The following is a 22872-nucleotide window of genomic DNA, read 5'->3' on the forward strand; positions in this document are numbered from 1 at the left end:
GGAAAAAGAAGAACAAATGAGGTCTAAGGTCAGCAGACGGAGGGACATCATAAAGATCAAAGAAGAAATAAATAACATTCAGAAGAATAAAACAATAGAAAAAATCAATGAAACCAAGATCTGGTCTTCGAGAAAATAAACAAAATAGAAAAGCCTCTAGCCAGACTTATTAAGAGAAAAAGAAAGTTAACACACATCAAGAGAATCAGAAACGAGAAAGGAAAAATCACGATGGACTCCACAGAAATTTAAAGAATTATTAGAGAATACAATGAAAAGTTATATTCTAACAAGCTGGAAAACCTGGGAGAAATGGACAACTTCCTAGAAAAATACAACCTTCCTTGACTGACTCAGAAAGAAACAGAAAATCTAAACAGACCAATTACCAAAAACGAAATTGAAGCAGTAATCAAAAAACTAACCAAGAATAAAACCCCCGGCCAAATGGATTTATCTTGGAATTTTATCAGATATACAGAGAAGACAAAACACCAATTCTCCATAAAGTTTACCAAAAAATAGAAGGGAAGGGAGTACTCCCAAACTCATTCTATGAGGGAACATCACCCTAATACTAAAACCAGGCAAAGACCCCACCAAAAAGAAAACTACAGATCAATATCCCTGATGAATGTAGATGCAAAAATACTCAACAAAATATTAGGAAACCGAATTCAAAAATACATCAAGAGGATCATACACCATGACCAAGTGGGATTCATGGTAAAAACTCTAAAAAAAATGGGCATATGAGGGCAAGTACCTCTACACCATAAATGCCATTTATGATAAACCCACAGCTAACATCATACTGAACAGCGAGAGGCTGAAAGCTTTTCCTCTGAGATCGGGAATAAGACAGGGATGCCCACTCTCCCCACTGTTATTCAACATGATACTGGAGGTCCTAGCCATGGCAATCAGACAAAACAAAGAAATACAAGGAATCCAGACTGGTAAAGAAGAAGTCACACTGTCACTATTTGCAGATGACATGATATTGTACAAAGAAAAACCCTAAAGACTCCACTGCAAAACTACTAGAACTAATATCGGAATTCAACAAAGTTGCCGGAAACAAAATTAACACACAGAAATCTGTAGCTTTCCTATACACTAACAATGAAGTAATAGAAAGAGAAATCAGGAAAACAATTCCATTCACAAAAGCATCAAAAAGAATAAAATACCTAGGAATAAACCTAACCAAGGAAGTCAAAGACCTATACCCTGAAAACTATAAGACACTCCTAAGAGAAATTAAAGAGGACACTAACAAATGGAAACTCATCCCAAGCTCCTGGCTTGGAAGAATTTATATCATCAAAATGGCCATCGTGCCCAAAGCAGTATACAGATTCGATGCAATCCTTATCAAATTACCAACAGCATTCTTCAATGAACTGGAACAAATAGTTCAAAAATTCATATGGAAACACCAAAGACCCCGAATAGCCAAAGCAATCCTGAGAAGGAACAATAAAGTGGGGGAATCTCGCTCCCCAACTTCAAACTCTACTACAAAGCCACAGTTATCACGACAATTTGGTAGTGGCACAAGAACAGGGCCACAGACCAGTGGAACAAAATAAGGCTCCAGACATTAACCCTAACATATATGGCCAGTTAATATATGATAAAGGAGCCATGGACATAAAATGGGGAAATGACAGTCTCTTCAACAGATGGTGCTGGAAAAACTGGACAGCTACATGTAAGAGAATGAAACTAGATCACTGTCTAACCCCATACTCAAAAGTAAATTCGAAATGGATCAAAGACCTGAATGTAAGTCATGTAAGCATAAAACTCTTAGAAAAAAACATAGGCAAAAATCTCATAGGCACAAACATGAGTGACTTCTTCATGAACATGTCTCCCCAGACAAGGGAAACAAAAGCAAAAATGAACAAGTGGGACTATATCAAGCTAAAAACCTTCTGTACAGCAAAGGACACCATCAATAGAACAAAAAGTTATCCTACAGTATGGGAGAATATATTCATAAATGACAGATCCGATAAAGGATTGACATCCAAAATATATAAAGAGCTCACACACCTCAATAAACAAAAATCAAATAATCCAATTATAAAGTGGGCAGAGGACCTGAATAGACAGTTCTCCGAAGAAGAAATTCAGATGGCCAACAGACACATGAAAAGATTCACCACATCGTTTGTCATCAGAGAAATGCAAATTGAAACCACAATGAGATATCACCTCACACCAGTAAGGATCGCCATCATCGATAAGACAAACAACAACAAATGTTGGCGAGGTTGTGGAGAAAGGGGAACCCTCCTACACTGCTGATGGGAATGTAAATTAGTTCAACCATTGTGGAAAGCAGTATGGAGATTCCCCAAAATGCTCAAAATAGAAATACCATTTGACCCAGGAACTCCACTTCTAGGAATTTACCCTAAGAATGCGGCACTCCAGTTTGAAAAAGACAGATGCACCCCTATGTTTGTAGCTGCACTTTTTGCAGTAGCTAAGATATGGAAGCCACCTAAATGTCCATCAGTAGATGAATGGATAAAGGAGAGGTGGTACATATACACAATTAAATATTACTCTGCCATAAGAAAAAAACAGATCCTACCATTTGCAGCAACATGGGTGGAGCCAGAGGGTATTATGTTCAGTGAAATAAGCCAGGCAGAGAAAGACAAGTACCAAATGATTTCACTCATATGTGGAGTATAAGAACAAAGGAAAGCTGTAGGAACAAAACAGCAGCAGTATCAGAGAACCCACAAATGGACTAATAGTTACCAAAGGGAAAGGGACTGGGTAGGGTGGGTGGAAAGGGAAGGACAAGGGTGGGGAAAAAGGAAGGGAGCATTATGGTTAGCATGTATAGTGCGTGTGGGGCACAGGGAGGTCTGTGCAACACAGAGCAGACAGGTTGTGATTTTACAGCATCTTACTACGCTGATGGACAGTGACACTGAAGGCATATGTTGAGGGGGGACTTGGTGAAGGGGGGAGCCTAGTGAACATAATGTTCTTCATGTAATTGTAGATTAATAATACCAAAATAAAAAGATTTAAAAAAATTAAAAATTAATAAAATTAATAAAAATAAAAAAGGAAATACAAGGGGGAGAGGAAAAGACTCGCCTCGAGCTCACAGCCCAGGTTGTGGCAATAATGGAGTTAGAGTGAATGTGGAAATTCGAGGAAATATGTAATAAAATTCATTCCACTGTAAACTCGTCTCCATCAAGGACGAATATGAATTAAGTATGAAAAAAAACCACAACCATAATGTAGAGGACAAACACACACCCCATAGCATAGGCTCCCACTTTTAACCCTGATGTTATATAAGACTTATGTATAAGGGGTATATTATTTTTCTATCATTATCATAACAAATTACTGCAAATTTAATCGCTTAAAAACCTATTTTATTATCTTACCATTTTCATAGATCAGAAGCTTTGCAGGCTCAGCTAGATCTCTGCTTAGAGTTTCAAAATGCTGAAATCTATGTGCTGGCAGAGTTGCAGCCCTTTATGGAAGACCCAATGGAGAATCCATTTCCTTGATCATTCAGGAAGATGGAAGAGTTCAGTTCCTTGCAGTTATAAGTCTGAGGTCACATTTACTTCCTTACTTTCAGCTGATGACCATTTCCAATTTCTAGAGACCACCCACATTCTTTAGCTCATTACCCCTTTCCAATTTTAAAACTGGCAATGGTGGTTTAAGTCCTTTTCATATGACATCTCTCTGATACTCATTAATGACACTTCTTTCTCATTCTTACACTTTTAAGGTCACATATGATCACATTGGGCCAACCTGGGTAATCCAGGATGATCTTACCATTTTAAGGTCCATGAACTTAATTCCATCTGCAAAGTACTTTTTGCCATATAGCATCATATACACACAGGCATAACACACAGGATAAAGATCATGAGAAATGAAGAGGGTAAAAAATCTGGTTTCCACATGAGAAGGACCAAGATGGTGGTGTGAGTAGGGCAGTAGAAATCTCCTCCCAAAAACATATATATTTTTGAAAATACAACAAATACAACTATTCCTAAAAGGGAGATCAGTGGATACAGTACAACAGCAAGGCTACATCTACATCTGCAAGAACTCAGCATCTCATGAAGAGAGTAAAATACAAGCCACAGCCTGGCAGGACCTGAGTGCTCCCACCACCCCAGCTACGCAGTGGGAGGAAAGGAGTGAGTAGAAGTCCAGGATTGCTAAATAACCAGCTCTAATAATCAACACCAGGAGCACAGACACAGACTGCATGGTGTGCTGGATATTAGAGAAATGGAAAAGGAAAATCTGCAAGAGAGTCTGCACAACCGGCTCCCCTGGAAGAAAAGAAAAGCAAGTACTTTATGAAAGTCTTAAAGGGACAGGGGCCTCATAGCTGGATGGAAGTGAACCAGCACACTCAGCCCATCAGTCTGGAAATCCTGAGGAACGTCAGACACCCCAGCCCCCTGGGTGGCAGCAGAGCCCTGAAGCCCCTCACAGTGATAAACAGCCTGCCAGTCATTTGCGCGGCTGGTGCAGCCCCCGAAACAGTGGTTAAGTAGCTGGGGAGCGGCCGAGCATGCCTGCGGCAGTGGCGAAGCAACCCAGCTGTGGCCACATGCGCCCACAGTGGCAGCGGACCTGCCAGGGAGTGGCCATTCCCACAGCAGCTGCCCAGATTTTCCTCCTTTTGGGTAGCCGCTTGGGCCAGACCCAAAGGCTGCAGCCAGGGGGCAGCTGCCTGGTGCAGGCAGAGGAAACTGGGGCAAGGAGTGAAGGGGCGCTGTTCTTGCAGGAGAGCACACCAGACATGCCTACCACTTCCCACAGGGCTCTGGGCTACCCTGATGGCTACCCCACCCACAGAAGCTTAGGGGATTAATCAGGAGGCTGCTCCAGGAGTGCAGTACCAAACACAGGCAGAGGAGAAGGGCAAGGCTCCTAGCAAGCAGGAAAGGAACTTGTTCTCCCAGCTGACACATGTGCTACCTGACTACAGCTACCTTTATCGCCATGAAAATGCAGAAGAATTTGGTCCAGTCCAGAATTACTCAGACAACCCCAGAGAGAGGGCCTGGGGAGATACACTTAACCAATCTTCCTGAAAAAGAATTCAAAAGAAAGGTCATAATCATGATGATGGACCTGCATAGAAATATGCAAGAACTAAAGGAGCAAGTAGGGAGAGAGAATACAGGAATAAAACAATCTCTGGAAGGATGTAAGAGTGGACAGGATGAGGTGCAAGAGGCCATTAATGGAATAAAATCAGAGAACAGGAATACAGAGAAGCTGAGGAAGAGAGAGATAAAAAGACCTCCAGAAATGAAAGAATAATAAGAGAACTGTGTGACCAATCAAAATGGAACAATATTTGCATTATAGGAGTACCTGAAGAAGAAAGAGAGAAAGGGATAGAATGTGTCTTTGGAGAAATAATTGCTGAAAATTTTACCAAACTGAGGCTTGAAATACTCTCTCAGACCATGGAAGCCCACAGAACTCCCAACACAAGGGACCAAAGGAGGACAACACCAAGACACATAACAATTTAAATGGCAAAGATCAAAGAAAAGAGCAGACTATTAAAGGCAGCCAGAGAGAGAGGAACATCACCTACAAAGTAAAACACATCAGGCTATCATCAGACTTCTCAACAGAAACATTACAGGCTAGAAGAGAATGGCATGATACATTTGAAGCAATGAAACAGAAGGGACTTGAACCAAGAATACTGTACCCAGCACAACTATCATATAAATATGAAGGAGAGATTAAACAATTCTCAGATAAGCAAAAGTTGAGGGAATTTGCCTCCCACAAACCACCTCTACAAGATATTTTAAAAGGACTGCTCTAGATGGAAGCTCTCCTAAGGCTAAATAGATGTCACCAGAGAAAATAAAATCACAGCAAAGAAAGAAGACCAACCAAATACTAACTAAAGGCAAAAAATAAAATGAACTAATCACAAAAGCAGCCAAAGAAAACACAAAAGAGTATAGAATAAAACACCTAACATATAAAGAAAGGAAGAGGAGGAATAAAAAGGGAGAGAAATAAAGAATCATCAGACTGTGACTAAAATAGCTTAATAAGAGAGTTAAGTTAGATGATTAGATAGTAAAGAAGCTACCCTTGAAACTTCAGTAACCACAAATCTAAAGCCTGCAATGGCAATAAGTGAATATATTTCAATAATCACCCTGAATGTAAATGGACTGAATGCACCAATCAAAAGACACAGAGTAACAGAATGGACAAAAAACCAAGACCGATCCATATGCTGCTTACAAGAGACTCACCTCAAACCCAAAGACATGCACAGACTAAAAGTCAAGGGATGGAAAAACATATTTCATTCAAACAATAGGGAGAAAAAAGCAGGTGTTGCAGTACTTGTATCAGACAAAATAGACTTCAAAACAAAGAAAGTAACAAGAGATAAAGAAGGACATTACATAATGATAAAGGGGTCAGTCCAACAAGAGGATATAATCGTTATAAATATACATGCACCCAATACAAGAGCACCAACTTATGTGAAACAAATACTAAGAGAATTAAAGGAGGAAATAGAATGCAATGCAATCATTCTAGGAGACTTCAACACACTACTCACTCCAAAGGGCAGATGTGCACCAGACAGAAAATAAGTAAGGACACAGAAGCACTGAACAACACACTAGAACAGATGGACGTTACAGACATCTACAGAACTCTACACCCAAAAGCAGCAGGATACTCATTCTTCTCAAGTGCCCGTGGAACATTTTCCAAAATAGACCACATAGTAAGCCACAAAAACAGCATCAGTAAATTAAAAAAGATTGAATTTCTACCAACTAACTTCTCAGACCATAAAGGCATAAAACTAGAAATAAATTGTACAAAGAAAGCAAAAAGTCACAAAAACACATGGAGGCTTAAAAATATGTTCCTAAATAATGAATGGATCAATGACAAAATTAAAACAGAGATCAAGCAATATATGGAGACAAATGATAACAGCATAAATCCCCAACTTCTGTGGGACACAGTGAAGGCTGTTCTAAAAAGAAAATATATTGGAATCCAAGCCTATTTAAAGAAGAAAGAACATTCCCAAATAAATAGTCTAAAGTCACAATTATTGAAAATGGAAAAGAAGAACAAATGAGGCCCAAAGTCAGCAGAAGGAGGGACATAATAAAGACCAGAGAGGAAATAAATAAAATTGAGAAGAATAAAACAGTAGAAAAAAAAAATGAAACCAAGCAGTGGTTCTTTGAAAAAATAAACAAAATAGATAAGCCCCTAGCCAGACTTAATAAGAGAAAAAGAGAATCTACACACATCAACAGAATCAGAAATGAGAAAGGTAAAATCATGACGACCTCACAGAAATACAAAGAATTATTAGATAATACTATGAAAATCTATATGCAAACAAGCTGGAAACCTAGAAGAAATGGAAAACTTCCTAGAAAAATACAACCTTCCAAGACTGAACAAGGAACAAATAGAAAATCCAAACAGACTGATTAACAGCAAAGAAATTGAATCAGTAATGAATAAACTACACAAGAAAAAAAAAAACCCTGGACCAGATGGTTTCACGGCTGAATTTAATCAGACATACAGAAAAGACATAATACCCATTCTCCTTCCAGTTTTCCAAAAAATAGAAGAGGAGGGAATACTTCCAAACTCATTCTAGAAGCCTGCATCACTCTATTACCAAAACCAGGCAAACACCCCACCAAAAGAGAAAATTACAGACCAATATCCCTGATGAACATAGATGCAAAAGTACTCAACAAAATATTAGCAAACCGAATTCAAAAATACATCAAGAAAATCATACACCATGATCAAATGGGATTCATCTCAGGGATGCAAAGATGTTACAACATTCAAAAATCCATCAACACCATCCACCACATCAACAAAAAGAAGGACAAAAACCACATGATCGTTTCCATAGACACTGAAAAGGCATTTGACAAAATTCAACATCCATTCATAATGAAAACTCTCAATAAAATGGGCATAGAGGGCAAGTACCTCAACGTAATAAATGCCATTTATGATAAACCCACAGCGAACATTATACTTAACAGTGAGAAGCTGATAGCATTTCCTCTAATATCGGGAACAAGTCAGGGATGCCCACTCTCCCCATTGTTATTTGACAAAGTACTGGAGGTCATAGCCACGACAATCAGACAAAACAAAGTAATTCAAGGCTTCCAGATTGGTAAAGAAGAAGTCAAACTGTCCCTATTTGCAGATGACATGATATTGTAGATAAAAAACCCTAAAGACTCCATGCCAAAACTACTGGTACTAATATCTGAATTCAGCAAAGTTGCAGGATACAAAATTAGTACACAGAAATCTGTAGCTTTCCTATAGACTAACGATGAACTAACAGAAAGAGAAATCAGGAAAGAAATTCCTTTCACAAATGAATCAAAAAAATAAAATACCTAGGAATAAACCTACCTAAGGAAATGAAAGACCTATTCCCTGAAAATTACAAGACGCTATTAAGAGAAATTTAGGAGGACACTAATAAATGCAAACTTATCCCATGTTTTTGGCTAGGAAGAATTAATATTGTGAAAATGGCCATCCTGCCTAAAGCAATCTACAGATTCAATGCAATGCCTATCAAAATACCAACAGCATTCTTCAACGTACTGGAACAAAAAGTTTTAAAAATCATATGGTAGCACAAAATACCCCGAATAGCCAAAGCAATCCTGAGAAGGAAGAATAAAGCAGCGGGGATCTCATTTCCCAACTTCAAGCTACACTATAAAGCCACAATAATCAAGACAATTTGGTACTGGCACAAGAACAGACGCACAGACCAGTGGAAAAGAACAGAGAGTCCAATCATTAACCTAAACATATACGGTCAATTAATATATGATAAAGGAGCCATGGACATACAATGGGGGAAATGATAGCCTCTTCAACAGCTTGTGTTGACAAAACTGGACAGCTATATGTAAGAGAATGAAATTAGATCATTGTCTAGCTCTGTACACAGAAGTAAATTCAAAATGGATCAAAGACCTGAATATAAGGCAAGAAACCATAAAACACTTAGAAAAAAAACATAGGCAAAAATCTCTTGGACATAAACATGAGCAACTTCTTCATGAACGTATCTCCCTGGGCAAAGGAAACAAAAGCAAAAATGTACAAGTGGGCCTACATCAAACTGAAAAGCTTCTGTACAGCAAAGGTCACCACCAATAGAACATTCTACAGTATGGGATAATATATTCATAAATGACACATCCGTTAAAGTGTTGACATCCAAAATGTATGAAGAGCTCATGCTCCTCAACAAACAAAAGCAAATAATCCAATCAAAAAATGGTCAGAGGAACTGAACAGACAGTTCTCCTAAGAAGAAATTCAGATGGCCAATATACACAAGAAAAGATGCTCCACATCACTAGTCATCAGAGAAATGCAAATTAAAACTACAGTGAGATTTCATCCCACACCAGTAAGGATCACCACCATCCAAAAGACAAACAACAACAAATGTTGGCCAGGTTTGGGAGAAAGGGTACCCTCCTACACTGCTGTTGGGAATGTAAATTATTAGTTCAACCATTGTGGAAAGCTGTGTGGAGATTCCTCAAAAAAACTGAAAATAGAAATACCATTTGACCCAGGAGTTCCACTTCCAGGAATTTACCCTAAGAATGCAGCAGCCCAGTTTGAAAAATGCTTATCCACCACTATGTTTATTGCAGCACTATTTACAATAGCCATGAAATGGAAGCCACCTAAGTGTCCATCAGTAGATGAATGGATAAAGAAGATGTGGTATAGGAGAACCAAGATGGCGTCATGAGTAGAGCAGCGGAAATCTCCTCCCAAAACCATATATATTTTTGAAAATACAATAAATACTACTAATCCTGAAAGAGAGACCAGGAGACACAGGACCACAGCCAGACTACATCCACACCTGCGAGAACCCAGTGCCTCGCAAAGGGGGTAAGATACAAGCCCCAGCCCAGCGGGACCCAAGTGCCCCTCACCCCAGCTCCCGGTGGGATGAGAGGAGTCGGAGCAGGGAGGGAAAGGGAGCCCCGGACTGCTAATCACCCAGCCCTAGCCATCCGCACCAAAGCGCAGACACACAGTGCGTGCGTGGGGTGCTGGAAACGAGGGAAACAGGACAGTAAGACCTGTGAGTGGGTCCCCACAGCCAGTGTACTGGGGACAAAGAAAAGCGAGTACTTTTTGAAAGGCTTTAAGGGACAGGGACTCCACAGCTGGATGGAAGCACCCTGGGACACAGCCCAGCAGCTGTGAATTCCGGGGAACTCTGGTCTCCCGAACCCCCGCGGTGCTGCTCAGAGGCCCCTCACCATGATAAACAGCCTCCCGCCTGTTCCCCCTCCGACCCAGCTCCGTCATATTAGAGCATCAGCCTTTAGCAGGCCATGCCCACAGCAACTGCAGAGCTAAATAAACTCCAATGCACCCATCTGCACACAGCTGCCCTGCACAAGTCGCTAGAGGCCGTTGTTCTCCCAGGAGAGGAAGGCCATAAACTGGCAAAAAGTGACTTTCTCTTACCCAACACACACGCCAGCTCCCCAAAAATATATCTATTGCCATGAAAAGGCAGAAGAAATTGATACAGACCAGGATCACAGAGGCAAACCCTGAGAAGAAGATAGACCTAACCAGTCTTCCTGAAAAAGAATTAAAAATAAAGCTCATAACCATGCTGATGGAGCTGCAGAGAAATATGCAAGAGCTAAGGGATGAAGTCTGGAGGGAGATTACAGAAATGAAACAGTCTCTGGAAGGACAGAGTTTTAAAGGCAGCTAGAGAGGAAAAAGGTCACCTACGAAGGAAAACCCATCAGGCTATCATCAGACTTCTCAACAGAAACCTTACAGGCCAGAAGAGAATGGCATGATATATTTAATGCAATGAAAGAGATGGGCCTTGAACCAAGGATACTGTATCCAGAACGACTATCATTAAATGTGAAGGAGGGATGAAACAATTCCCAGATAAGCAAAAGTTGAGGGAATTTGCCTCCCACAAACCACCTCTACAGGGTATTTTAGAGGGACTGCTCTAGATGGGAGCACTTCTAAGACTAAATAGATGTCACCAGAGAAAATAAAATCACAGCAAAGAAAGCAGACCAACCAAATACTAACTGAAGGCAAAAAATAAAATCAACTACCCACAAAAGCAGTTAAAGGAAGCACAAACGAGCACAGAATAAAACAACCAACATATAAAGAATGGAGGAGGAGGAATAAGAAGGGATAAAAATAAAGAATGACCAGACAGTGTTTAAAATAGCTCAATAAGTGGGTTAATTTAGACAGTAAGATACTAAAGAAGCTAACCTTGAACCTTTGGCAAACACAAATCTAAAGCCTGCAATGGCAATAACTACATATCTTTCAATAATCACCCTAAATGTAAATGGACTGAACAGACCAATCAAAAGACACAGAATAATAGAATGGATAAAAAAGCAAGACCCATCTCCATGCTGCTTACAAGAGACTCACCTCAAACCCAAAGACTATAGGAACAAAGAAAGACTGAAGATACAAAACAGCAGCAGAATCATAGAACCTAAGAATGGCCTAACAGTTACCAAAGAGACTGGGGAGAAAGGGAGGGAAGAGAGGGATAAAGGTGGGGAAAAAGAAAGGGGACATTACGATTAGCATGTATAATGTGGGGGGGCATGGGGAGGGCTGTGCAGCACAGAGAAGACAAGTAGTGATTCTACAGCATCTTACTACGCTGATGGACAGTACTGTAATGGGGTTTGTGGGGGGGATTTGGTGAAGGGGGGACCCTAGTAAACATAATACTCTTCATGTAATTGTAGATTAATGAAAACAAAATAAATAAATTAATTAATTTAAAAAAAAGAAGACGTGTTATATATACACAATGGAATATTATTCAGCCATAAGAAGGAAACAAATTGTACCATTTGCAGCAACACGCATGGAGCTAGAGGGTATTAATCGCAGTGAAATAATCCAGGTGGTAAAAGACAAGTATCAAATGATTTCACTCATCTGTGGAGTATAAGAACAAAAAAAAAAAACTGAAGGAGCAAAACAGCAGTGACTCACAGAACACAAGAATGGACTAACAGTTACCAAAGGGAGAGGGACCAGGGAGGATGGGTGGGAAAGGAGGGATAAGGGGCGGGGGGAGAAAGGGGGCATTAAAATTATCATGAATAATGTTATGGGGGCATGGGGAGGGCTATACATCACAGAGAAGACAAGTAGTGATTCTACAGCATCTTACTATGCTGATGGGCAGTGACTGCAATGCGGTATGTTGGGGAAACTTGGTGATGGTGGGAGTCTAGTAAACATAATGCTCCTAATCTAATTGTAGATTAATGATACCAAAGAAAATTTGGTTTCCACAAAGGGTTTCTCTTTCTTTGAATAAATGGACTCTTTCCCAGGACCAGCACTAGGCAACCTCAATCTGGTATCCAAAGTTAATGTGTCTCTCAACTGTGTCACCTCAGCCTGGTGCTAGGTGTTCTTCTACCCAGCAAGAGGAAGGGGAGTGATAGCTCCCAGACCCTTCCCCATCTTGTGCTAGAACCAGGTGTCTTTCTGAGAAGACCCCATGCCTTTGGGTGACCCAGTGGCTTTCTGATTCAAGTTGAAGGAGATTCACTGAAGTTTGAGGCTGACAAGGCTGTGGAGGAGGAGTCTCTTCCCCATGACACGTGGCCAGGAGACCAGTCCTGAGTTTCCACTGAGTGAAAGCATCTTTGAGACCCAGCTATTTAACCCCATCTTGGATGACAACTGCAACTCAACTCATGGCTTCCCCACACAGGTGTCGTTTACCATGGCCTCCTGTGCCTCAGAGATCCATTTTCATTGGGTTCACACTCCCATCGAATGCACAGAGCTGGACCTTCAAAAGTTTTCCAGCTCTTCCTCCTATACTAAATCTGAAACCTTTGTGGGTAATGCAGTCAAAAGCTCTGAAAACAGGTTGGAGGATCTCAGTGTACCCTTTGAAGTACCCAGCCTTTAACTCTACTGAGGTGAGCTAGAAAGGTAGGGCAGAAAGACCAGAAATTGGAAACTGTCTCCAAAGAATTCCTCTCTGGAATGCTGTTGTTCAATAGGGCTAGAGGAAGAGGAGCAACAAGCTCAGAACACTGGTGGATGGAAGGACAACAGTGGTGATGCTAACGTTTTGAGTTAGTCAGTCAAACATCACACATCTGGGCCTACATTGTCAGGGAAGTGGCCAGTTGACATGACACAAGTATCCCTATTATGGCTTTTTGCAAGCTCTCTTAGGGTCTCACTGTCTAATAGTCCTATTCTGTTATATCCTGTCATGTGTATAAGCACCATGGCACAGTGGAAATATATGAAAACCTTGGCGTCTGGCAGTCCTATATTTCAAATCTACCTCCATTCCTTAATAACTGTGAACCTTGTGTAATTACTTTCACCTATCTGAGCCTCATGTACTTACACTTTAAAAAGTATAAAGTACTACTCACTTCATATGTTCTTGTGAGGGTTGAATGAGAAATGCATGTACAAGTGCCTTTTACAATACCTGATACATTAGAAATGTTTAAACCATGTTAATTTTTCTTTCCCTTCTATGCCCCTAGTCACAATTCACACATCTCTCTGTACCCACTATACTCATCTGATCTTCTTAACACACCTTTGTGGTAAGCAGGTCAGAGATTTTTAGCCTTTTTTTAAAGAGGCAGAAACTATGACACAGAAAAGGAAAGTGATTTCCTCAAACTCATAGAGAAAATAGTGGCATAACTAAATTAAAGATCAGGTTTTTGGACTCCAAACCAGAGGTTGGCCAACTCTATCAATGTGACTATTCCAAATCCAACGTTATTTCCTCAAAGGATTAAGTAACATGAGGCAGCATAGGTCAAGAAGGTGGGTACGTTCATACTTTTTAACTAACCAACTACCTTTCACCACCCATTTACATATTTTTCCAGCTAAGATATTATCCATGTTCTCCTGTGATTACCCCCTTTTAATACTCTGAGTGAATGTGAACAGTGTGTGGATGAAAGCCAAGACTCATAACAAACCAGTCTGCTTAGCCCTCCAAGTTCTCTAATCCATGCCTGAGTCCCTTTTATAATATCCCCACCACGTGTTTGTGTCATCCCTGTTCACATACTTGCAGTATCAGAGAGCTCTCTACTGCCCAGTATGTAGTCCAGCTATGACTGGTGGATTTGAGCTCAATGTAAATATAAGCTTTCTGTCTCCATAGAGTACCCACCCTGAGTTCTGGTTCTTTTCCTTGGGCCACACAGACCTCATCTGCTTCTTCTGCCTTGTGATAGCTCTGAAGAGATTTTCTTCTCTGGAAAGTACTATTTTGCGGTTATGGTAAAGTATGTGGGGGTTAGAACTGAACCCAGTTTCATGAGGAATGATCTTACTAGTATAGAATAAGTAGAACTGTCACCATCCTAGCTTGTGATTCATTCTTGCTATTACATCCTAAACCACTGGCCTAAACCATGTTTTTTGTTTGTTTTATTTGGTTTGGTTTTAAGGATGGGGTGATGAGGAAGCCAGTGAGATTGGCCTAAGATTTCTAACTTTCTGTGCTCCCTCCATAGGTCTCTTGGGCTCCTGGCAGCCTTGCTCAGTCATTATCCCTGGGCTCTCCTGGCTTGTTCCTATACCATGACAGCAGCAGAGTCCTGGGATGTGGTGTCCACAACAGACAGTATGCTATGGATGGGACACATAATATTGTACCCTACCAGAGGATTTATTCACCATTTTTCTAAAACTGACCTGCAGGATTTCTTGCTTCCCTACACCAATTAGCCTGGATAGCCATATTTTCCAGCTATAGGACTACCAGACATGTCCTTAACTCAGCTTGATTATGGAGAAAAAGGGAGGTGATGTCAGTGAATGGGGTAGCGTTTTACTGTCTGAATCTTTGGTTAAGTGGACATTGTGAAGGGGCTTCCCAGTACTTTATTGATACATCTACCTAACACTTTAAGGACAAAATAAACCCTTCCTTCTTTAGCTCCTTTTTACTTCATCCCTTCCCAATACACACAAACACACACACACACACACACACACACACACACACACACACACACACACCCCTACACACATCTTGGTTGAGGCCTGGCACCTTGATTCACTATTAATCTCCTCAACTTATGTTGATGCAACACCTTTGGAGCTAGCCCATTTGCCATAGTCTTCCTTCCCACATATAGATCTCTACTCTTCTTTCCTTAGGATTCAACTCAGTGTCTTTTTGATCTTTAAAATGGTACTTCCTAAAGTTCCCTTATTTGTATTTCCCTTCTAGGTTCCTGGTCTTCTAGAGTCCAAGGCTGAGTCTTTACCAGTAGCACACTCAGTGCTCAGACCTTTGTCTTTGGACTAACAGTGAAGATCTGAGATCAAGAGGGGGCATTGAGGATCTAAGATTTTCACTAAGGCCTGGTTCTAGGTCAGCTAAGGGACCACTGGTGCTTTCTTGTTTAGAGAAAAAACATTCAATTTGGAGGCCTCACCAAGAGTTGACATCTTTCTCAGAACGAAGTGGAACTCTCTTCATGTCTGATGACATAGAACATATGAGAACCTCAGGCTCAGATGTTCTAACAGGGATTAGTTTTAAGTCTCCCTATGTCAATAATAGGCTACGTGGGCTAATGCCCACACCTTCACAGTGTGTCATATTTGGAAGAAAAAAGTGCTGAGATGAGTGAAGCAATTGTCTCCTTTGGTAGCAGCCTGTATAGTCCAGAATACTGGATGTGACTTAATCTGTAAAAACCAAGACTAGAGATAGGCTACACTTATCATGGGATGGGAATGCTGAAATTTCATAAATATGTGGGTGCAGTACTTTACAGTTTGCAATGTGTGCTCACAGACTTCATCTCACTGGATCTTTACACAGACATTGATGTGGGCAAGGCAAGGTTGTCATCCCTAGTTTTCAGATGAGGAAACAGACCCTGAAATAGAAAATGACTTGCCTTAAGTTACTCAGTGATATAGGGGTAACTAACAAGTTAGGTGCCTCCCTAATATTTTGAAGTCTTCATTTTTCTGGAAGACAGTGTTTTACAGTAGGAAGATTTGGGTTTTCTGGTGTATCTGCTACAAAACACAACTCTCTTTGGGAGGAAAAAGAATGAAGAGACTATTAATCTCCTTTATGAGTGTATGTGAATGAGGTAATGTCCTTGCTTATCATCCAAGCCTATCCTCTCCTTTTTCTACCAACTCTCCTACCCCCATCCCACAGTCAACCTGAATATACATTGTCTGTCAGATCTGACCCCAAAGGGAAACTAAGAAACTTTCCATTCGACACTGGAGTGTTATTCAAGAAAACAAAAAAATTAGAAAAGCTGCAAGGTCAGACAAGACTCTACCAATCTATCTTACTGCATTTTTCTTTTGGTGTGTAAAAATAATGATAAAATCTGGAGCCAGGAGGTCACACAAGATGGTGGCGTGAGTAGAGCAGCGGAAATCTCCTCCCCAAACCACATATATCTATGAAAACATAACAAAGACAACTCTTCCTAGAATAAAGACCAGAGGACACAGGACAACATTCAGACCACATCCACACCTGCGAGAACCAGCGACTTGCAAAGGGGAAGAGGAAGGCCACAAACCAACAAGAAGGGAAGTTCTTCCAGTCGTCACTTGTCCCAGCTCTGCAAACTATTCTTATCACCATGAAAAGACAAAATTACAGGCAAATCAAGATCACAGAGACACCAGAGAAGGAGACAGACCTAACCAGTCTTCCTGAGAAAGAATTTTAAAAAAAATCATAAACATGCTGACAGAGAAGCAGAGATATACACAAGAGAAATGGGATGAAGTCCGGAGGGAGATCACAGATGCCAGGAAGGAGATTACAGAAATTAAACAAACTCTGGAAGGATTTATAAGCAGAATGGATAAGATGCAAGAAGCCATTGATGGAATTGAAACCAGAGAACAGGAACGCATAGAAGCTGACAGAGAGAGAGATAAAAGGATCTCCAGGAATGAAACAATATTAAGAGAACTGTGTGACCAATCCAAAAGGAACAATATCCGTATTATAGGGGTACCAGAAGAAGAAGAGTAAGGAAAAGGGATGGAAAGTATCTTGGAAGAAATAATTGCTGAAAACTTCCCCAAACTGGGGGAGGAAATAATCGAACAGAACACGGAAATACACAGAACCCCAGCAGAAAGGAAAAAAGGAGGACAACACCAAGACACATAATAATTAAAATGGCAAAGATAAAGGACAAAGAAACAATTTTAAAGGCAGCTAGAGATAAAAAGGTCACCTATAAAGGAAAACCCATCAGGCTAACGTCAGACTTCTCAACAGAAACCTTACAGGCCAGAAGAGAATGGCATGATATATTTAATGCAATGAAACAGAAGGGCCTTGAACCAAGGATCCTGTATCCAGCACGATTATCATTTAAATATGATGGCGGGATTAAACAATTCCCAGACAAGCAAAAGCTGAGGGAATTTGCTTCCCACAAACCACCTCTATAGGGCATCTTACAGGGACTTCTCTAGATGGGAGCACTCCTAGAAAGAGCACAGAACAAAACACCCAACATATGAAGAATGGAGGAGGAGGAATAAGAAGGGAGAGAAGAAAAGAATCTCCAGACAGTGTTTATAACAGCTCAATAAGCGAGCTAAGTTAGGCAGTAAGATACTAAAGAGGCTAAACTTGAACCTTTGGTAACCACGAATTTAAAACCTGCAATGGCAATAAGTACATATCTTTCAATAGTCACCCTAAATGTTAATGCAATGAATGCACCAATCAAAAGACACAGAATAATAGAATGGATAAAAAAGCAAGACCCATCTTTATGCTGCTTACAAGAAACTCACCTCAAACCCAAAGACATGTACAGACTAAAAGTCAAGGGATGGAAAAACATATTTCAGGCAAACAACAGCGAAAAGAAAGCAGGGGATGCAGTACTATTATCAGACAAAATAGACTTCAAAACAAAGAAAGTAACAAGAGATAAAGAAGGACACTACATAATGATAATGGGCTCAGTCCAACAAGAGGATATAACCATTCTAAATATATATGCACCCAACACAGGAGCACCAGCATATTTGAAACAAATAAGAACAGAACTAAAGGGGGAAATAGACTGCAATGCATTCATTTTAGGAGACTTCAACACACCACTCACCCCAAAGGATAGATCCACCGGGCAGAAAATAAGAAAGGACACGGAAGCACTGAACAACACAGTAGAGCAGATGGACCTAATAGACATTTATAGAACTCTATGTCCAAAAGCAACAGGATATGCATTCTTCTCAAGAGCACATGGAACATTCTCCGAAATAGAACACATACTAGCCCACAAAAAGAGCCTCAGCAAAATCCAAAATATTGAAATTCTACCGACCAATTTTTCAGACCACAAATGTATAAAAGTAGGAATAAACAAAGAAAACAAAAAGGCTCACAAACACATGGAGCCTTAACAACATGCTCCTAAATAATCAATGGATCAACGAACAAATTAAAATAGAGATGAAGGTATATATAGAAACAAATGACAACAACAACACAAAGCCCCACCTTCTGTGGGATGCAGCGAAAGCAGACTTAAGAGAAAGGTATATAGCGATCCAGGGACACTAGAAGAAGGAATAACAATCCCAAATGAATAGTCTAATATCACAGTTATCGAAATTGGAAAAAGAAGAATAAATGAGGCCTAAAGTCAGCAGAAGGAGGGACATAATAAAGATCAGAGATGAAATAAACAGAATTGAGAAGAATAAAACAATAGCAAAAATCAATGAAACCAAGAGTTGGTTCTTTGAGAAAATAAACAAAATAGATAAGCCCCTAGCCAAACATATTAAGAGAAAAAGAGAAACAACACAAATCAACAGAATCAGAAATGAGAACGGAAAAATCACAACAGACTCCACAGAAATACAAAGAATTATTAAAGACTACTATGGAAACCTATATGCCAACAAGCTGGAAAATCTAGAAGAAATGGACAACTTCCTAGAAAAATACAACCTTCCAAGACTGACCAAGGAAGAAACACAAAAGTTAAACAAACCAATTACGAGCAAAGAAATTGAAACGGTAATCAAAAAACTACCCAAGAACAAAACACCCGGGCTGGACGGATGTACCTCAGAATTTTATCAGACACACAGAGAAGACATAATACCCATTCTCTTTAAAGTTTTCCAAAAAATCGAAGAGGAGGGAACACTCCCAAACTCATTCTATGAAGCCAACATCACCCTAATACCAAAACCAGGCAAAGACCCCACCAAAAAAGAAAATTACAGATCAACATCCCTGATGAATGTAGATGCAAAAATACTTAATAAAATATAAGCAAACCGAATTCAAAAGTATATCAAAAGGATCATACACCATGATCAAGTGGGATTCATCCCAGGGACAAAAGGATGGTACAACATTTGAAAATCCATCAACATCATCCACCACATTAACAAAAGGAAAAAAGGCACATGACCATCTCCATAAATGCTGAAAAACATTTGACAAAATTCAACATCCATTTATGATAAAAACTCTCAGCAAAATGGGAATAGAGGGCAAGTATCTCAACATAATAAAGGCCATATATCATAAACCCACAGCCAACATTATACTAAACAGCAAGAAGCTGAAAACTTTTCCTCTGAGATCGGGAACTAGACAGGGTTGCCCACTCTCCCCACTGCTATTTAACATAGTACTGGAGGTCCTAGCCATGGAAATCAGACAAAACAAAGAAATACAAGGAATCCAGACTGGTAAAGAAGAAGTTAAACTGTCACTATTTGCAGATGACATGATAGTGTACATAAAAAACCCTAAAGACTCCACCCCAATACTACTAGAACTGATATCAGAATACAGCAAAGCTGCAGGATACAAAATTAACACACAGAAATCTGTAGCTTTCCTATACCCTAAAAATGAAGTAATAGAAAGAGAAATCAGGAAAACAATTCCACTCACAATTGCATCAAAAAGAAAAAAATGCCTAGGAACAAATCTAACCAAAGAAGTGAATGACCTATACTCTGAAAACTACAAGTCACTCTTAAGAGAAATTAAAGGGAACACAAACAAGTGGAAAATCATCCCATGCTCGTGGCTAGGAAGAATCAATATCCTCAAATTGGCCATCCTGCCCAAAGCAATATACAGATTTGGTGCAATCCCTATCAAATTACCAGCAACATTCTTCAATGAACAGGAACAAATAATTCAAAAATTCATATGGAAACACCAAAGACCCCGAATAGCCAAAGCAATCCTGAGAAAGAAAAATAAAGTAGGGGGGATCTCACTCCCCAACTTCAAGCTCTACTATAAAGCCATAGTAATCAAGACAATTTGGTACTGGCACAAGAACAGAGCCACAGACCAGTGTAACATACTAGAGACTCCAGACATTAATCCAAACATATATGGTCAATTAGTATTTGATGAAGTAGCCATGGACATACAATGGGGAAATAGTCTCTTCAACAGATGGTGCTGGCAAAACTGGACAGCTACATGTAGGAGAATGAAACTGGACCATTGTCTAACCCCATATACAAAAGTTAACTCAAACTGGATCAATGACCTGAATGTAAGTCACGAAACCATTAAACTCTTGGAAAAAAACATAGGCAAAAACCTCTTAGACATAAACATGAGTGACCTTTTCTTGAACATATCTCCCCGGGCAAGGAAAACAACAGCAAAAATGAACAAGTGGGACTATATTAAGCTGAAAAGCTTCTGTACAGCAAAAGACACCATCAATAGAACAAAAAGGAATCCTACAGTATGGGAGAATATATTTGTAAATGACAGATCCGATAAAGGCTTGAAGTCCAAAAGATATAATGAGCTCACATGCCTCAACAAACAAATATCAAATAATCCAATTAAAAAATGGGCAGAGGAACTGAACAGACAGTTCTCCAAAAAAGAAATACAAATGGCCAACAGACACATGAAAAGGTGCTCCACATCACTAATCATCAGAGAAATGCAAATTAAAACTACAATGAGGTATCACCTCACACCAGTAAGGATGGCTGCCATCCAAAAGACAAACAACAACAAATGTTGGTGAGGCTGTGGAGAAGGGGGAACCCGCCTACACTGCTGGCGGAAATGTAAATTAGTTCAGCCGTTGTGGAAAGCAGTATGGAGGTTCATCAAAATGCTCAAAACAGACTTACCATTTGACCCAGGAATTCCACTCCTAGGAATTTAACCTAAGAACGCTGAAATCAAGTTTGCGAAAGACAGATACACCCCTGTGTTTACCACAGCACTATTTACAATAGCCAAGAATTGGAAGCAATCTAAATGTCCATCAGTAGATGAATGGGTAAAGAAGAGGTGGTACATATACACAATGGAATACTACTCAGCCATAAGAAAAGATCAAATCCTACCATTTGCAGCAACATGGATGGAGCTGGAGGGTATTATGATCAGTGAAATAAGCCAAGCAGAGAAAGAGAAATACCGAATGATTTCACTCAACTGTGGATTAAAAGAACAAAGGAAAAACTGAAGGAACAAAACAGCAGCAGAATCACAGAACCCAAGAATGGACTAATATGTACCAAAGGGAAAGGGACTGGGGAGGATGGGTGGGTAGGAAGGGATAAGGTGGGGGGAAGATGAAGGGGGCTATTAAGAGTAGTATGCATGGGGGGGTAGGAGAAAGGGGAGGGCTGTACAACACAGAGAAGACAAGTAGTGATTCAACAACATTTTGCTATGCTGATGGACAGTGACTGTAAAGCGGTTTATAGGGGAGTCCTGATATAGGAGAGAGCCTACTAAACATAATATTCTTCTTGTAAGTGTAGATTAATGATAACAAAAAAAAGAAAGAAAGAAAAAGGGGATTATTCCCTGATAGGATAAAACTAACTGTAAATCTATGATTAAGGCATGATTTAAATATGCTTAATTTTGATCATTTAAAGGGTGTCAGATGATTGGCTATGGAGGTACACTTTTCTAATAATATTCCTTTCTCTTTAAAAAAAAAAAAGCAGTTCCTGTGTGGTCACATCAAAAGAGTTCCACACAATGGTATAAAGGGCATATAAATTGTTGGCAAAGGGTCTGTTTGTGTTTATACAGAGGATCAAAGCATAATTTGGCTACCCAGAAAATGAACTAAGATACGATATGAAGAAGAACTTCCAACATCAGCACTCTCTGGAAGAGTCATATCAGAAGATAATCATCAAAAATCCACAACAAAGATCCAGGAAATGCTGCAGTTGTAGCTGCATTCATCCCACCAGTTCCTGGACTTGCCGTTGGAATGAAGAAGGAGATATCTAAGCTGGCCTGTGCATACAGTAAAACAACAAATTTGACTGTATCTGTACTGTTGGAACTCAACCAAGAATTAGGAGAAGTGCAAGTTGTAGCGCTCCAAAATCTTACAACTACAGACTATCTACTGTTAAAAGAACATATGGGATGTGAACACTTCCCAGGAATGAGTTGTTTTAATTTGTCTGATTTCTCTCAGACTGTTCAAGTACAGTTGGACAATATCCATTATATCATAGACAAATTTTCTCAAATGCCTAGGGTGCCTAACTGGTTTTCTTGGCTTCACTGGAGATGGCTGGTAATATAGATCTGCTTTGGTTATGTAACTGTATTCCTATTATGTTAATGTGTGTATGCAATTTAATTAGTAGTTTAAAACCTATACATGCTGAAGTTACTCT

General features: G+C 39.9%; 1 protein-coding gene across 1 annotated transcript in view; it reads left to right on the plus strand.

The window, feature by feature from the left end:
- Positions 1 to 13099, plus strand: part of EDA2R (ectodysplasin A2 receptor) — a 38748-nt gene extending 25649 nt beyond the window's left edge. Inside the window, 2 exon segments of the mRNA XM_036892715.2 lie at positions 12716 to 12764; positions 12766 to 13099. Of these exon segments, the coding sequence (XP_036748610.2) occupies positions 12716 to 12764; positions 12766 to 13099 (383 nt within the window).
- The last annotated feature ends 9773 nt before the right edge of the window (positions 13100 to 22872 follow it).

This window comes from Manis pentadactyla, chromosome X (genome assembly GCF_030020395.1).
Source record: "Manis pentadactyla isolate mManPen7 chromosome X, mManPen7.hap1, whole genome shotgun sequence".
NCBI classification, from domain to species: domain Eukaryota; kingdom Metazoa; phylum Chordata; class Mammalia; order Pholidota; family Manidae; genus Manis; species Manis pentadactyla.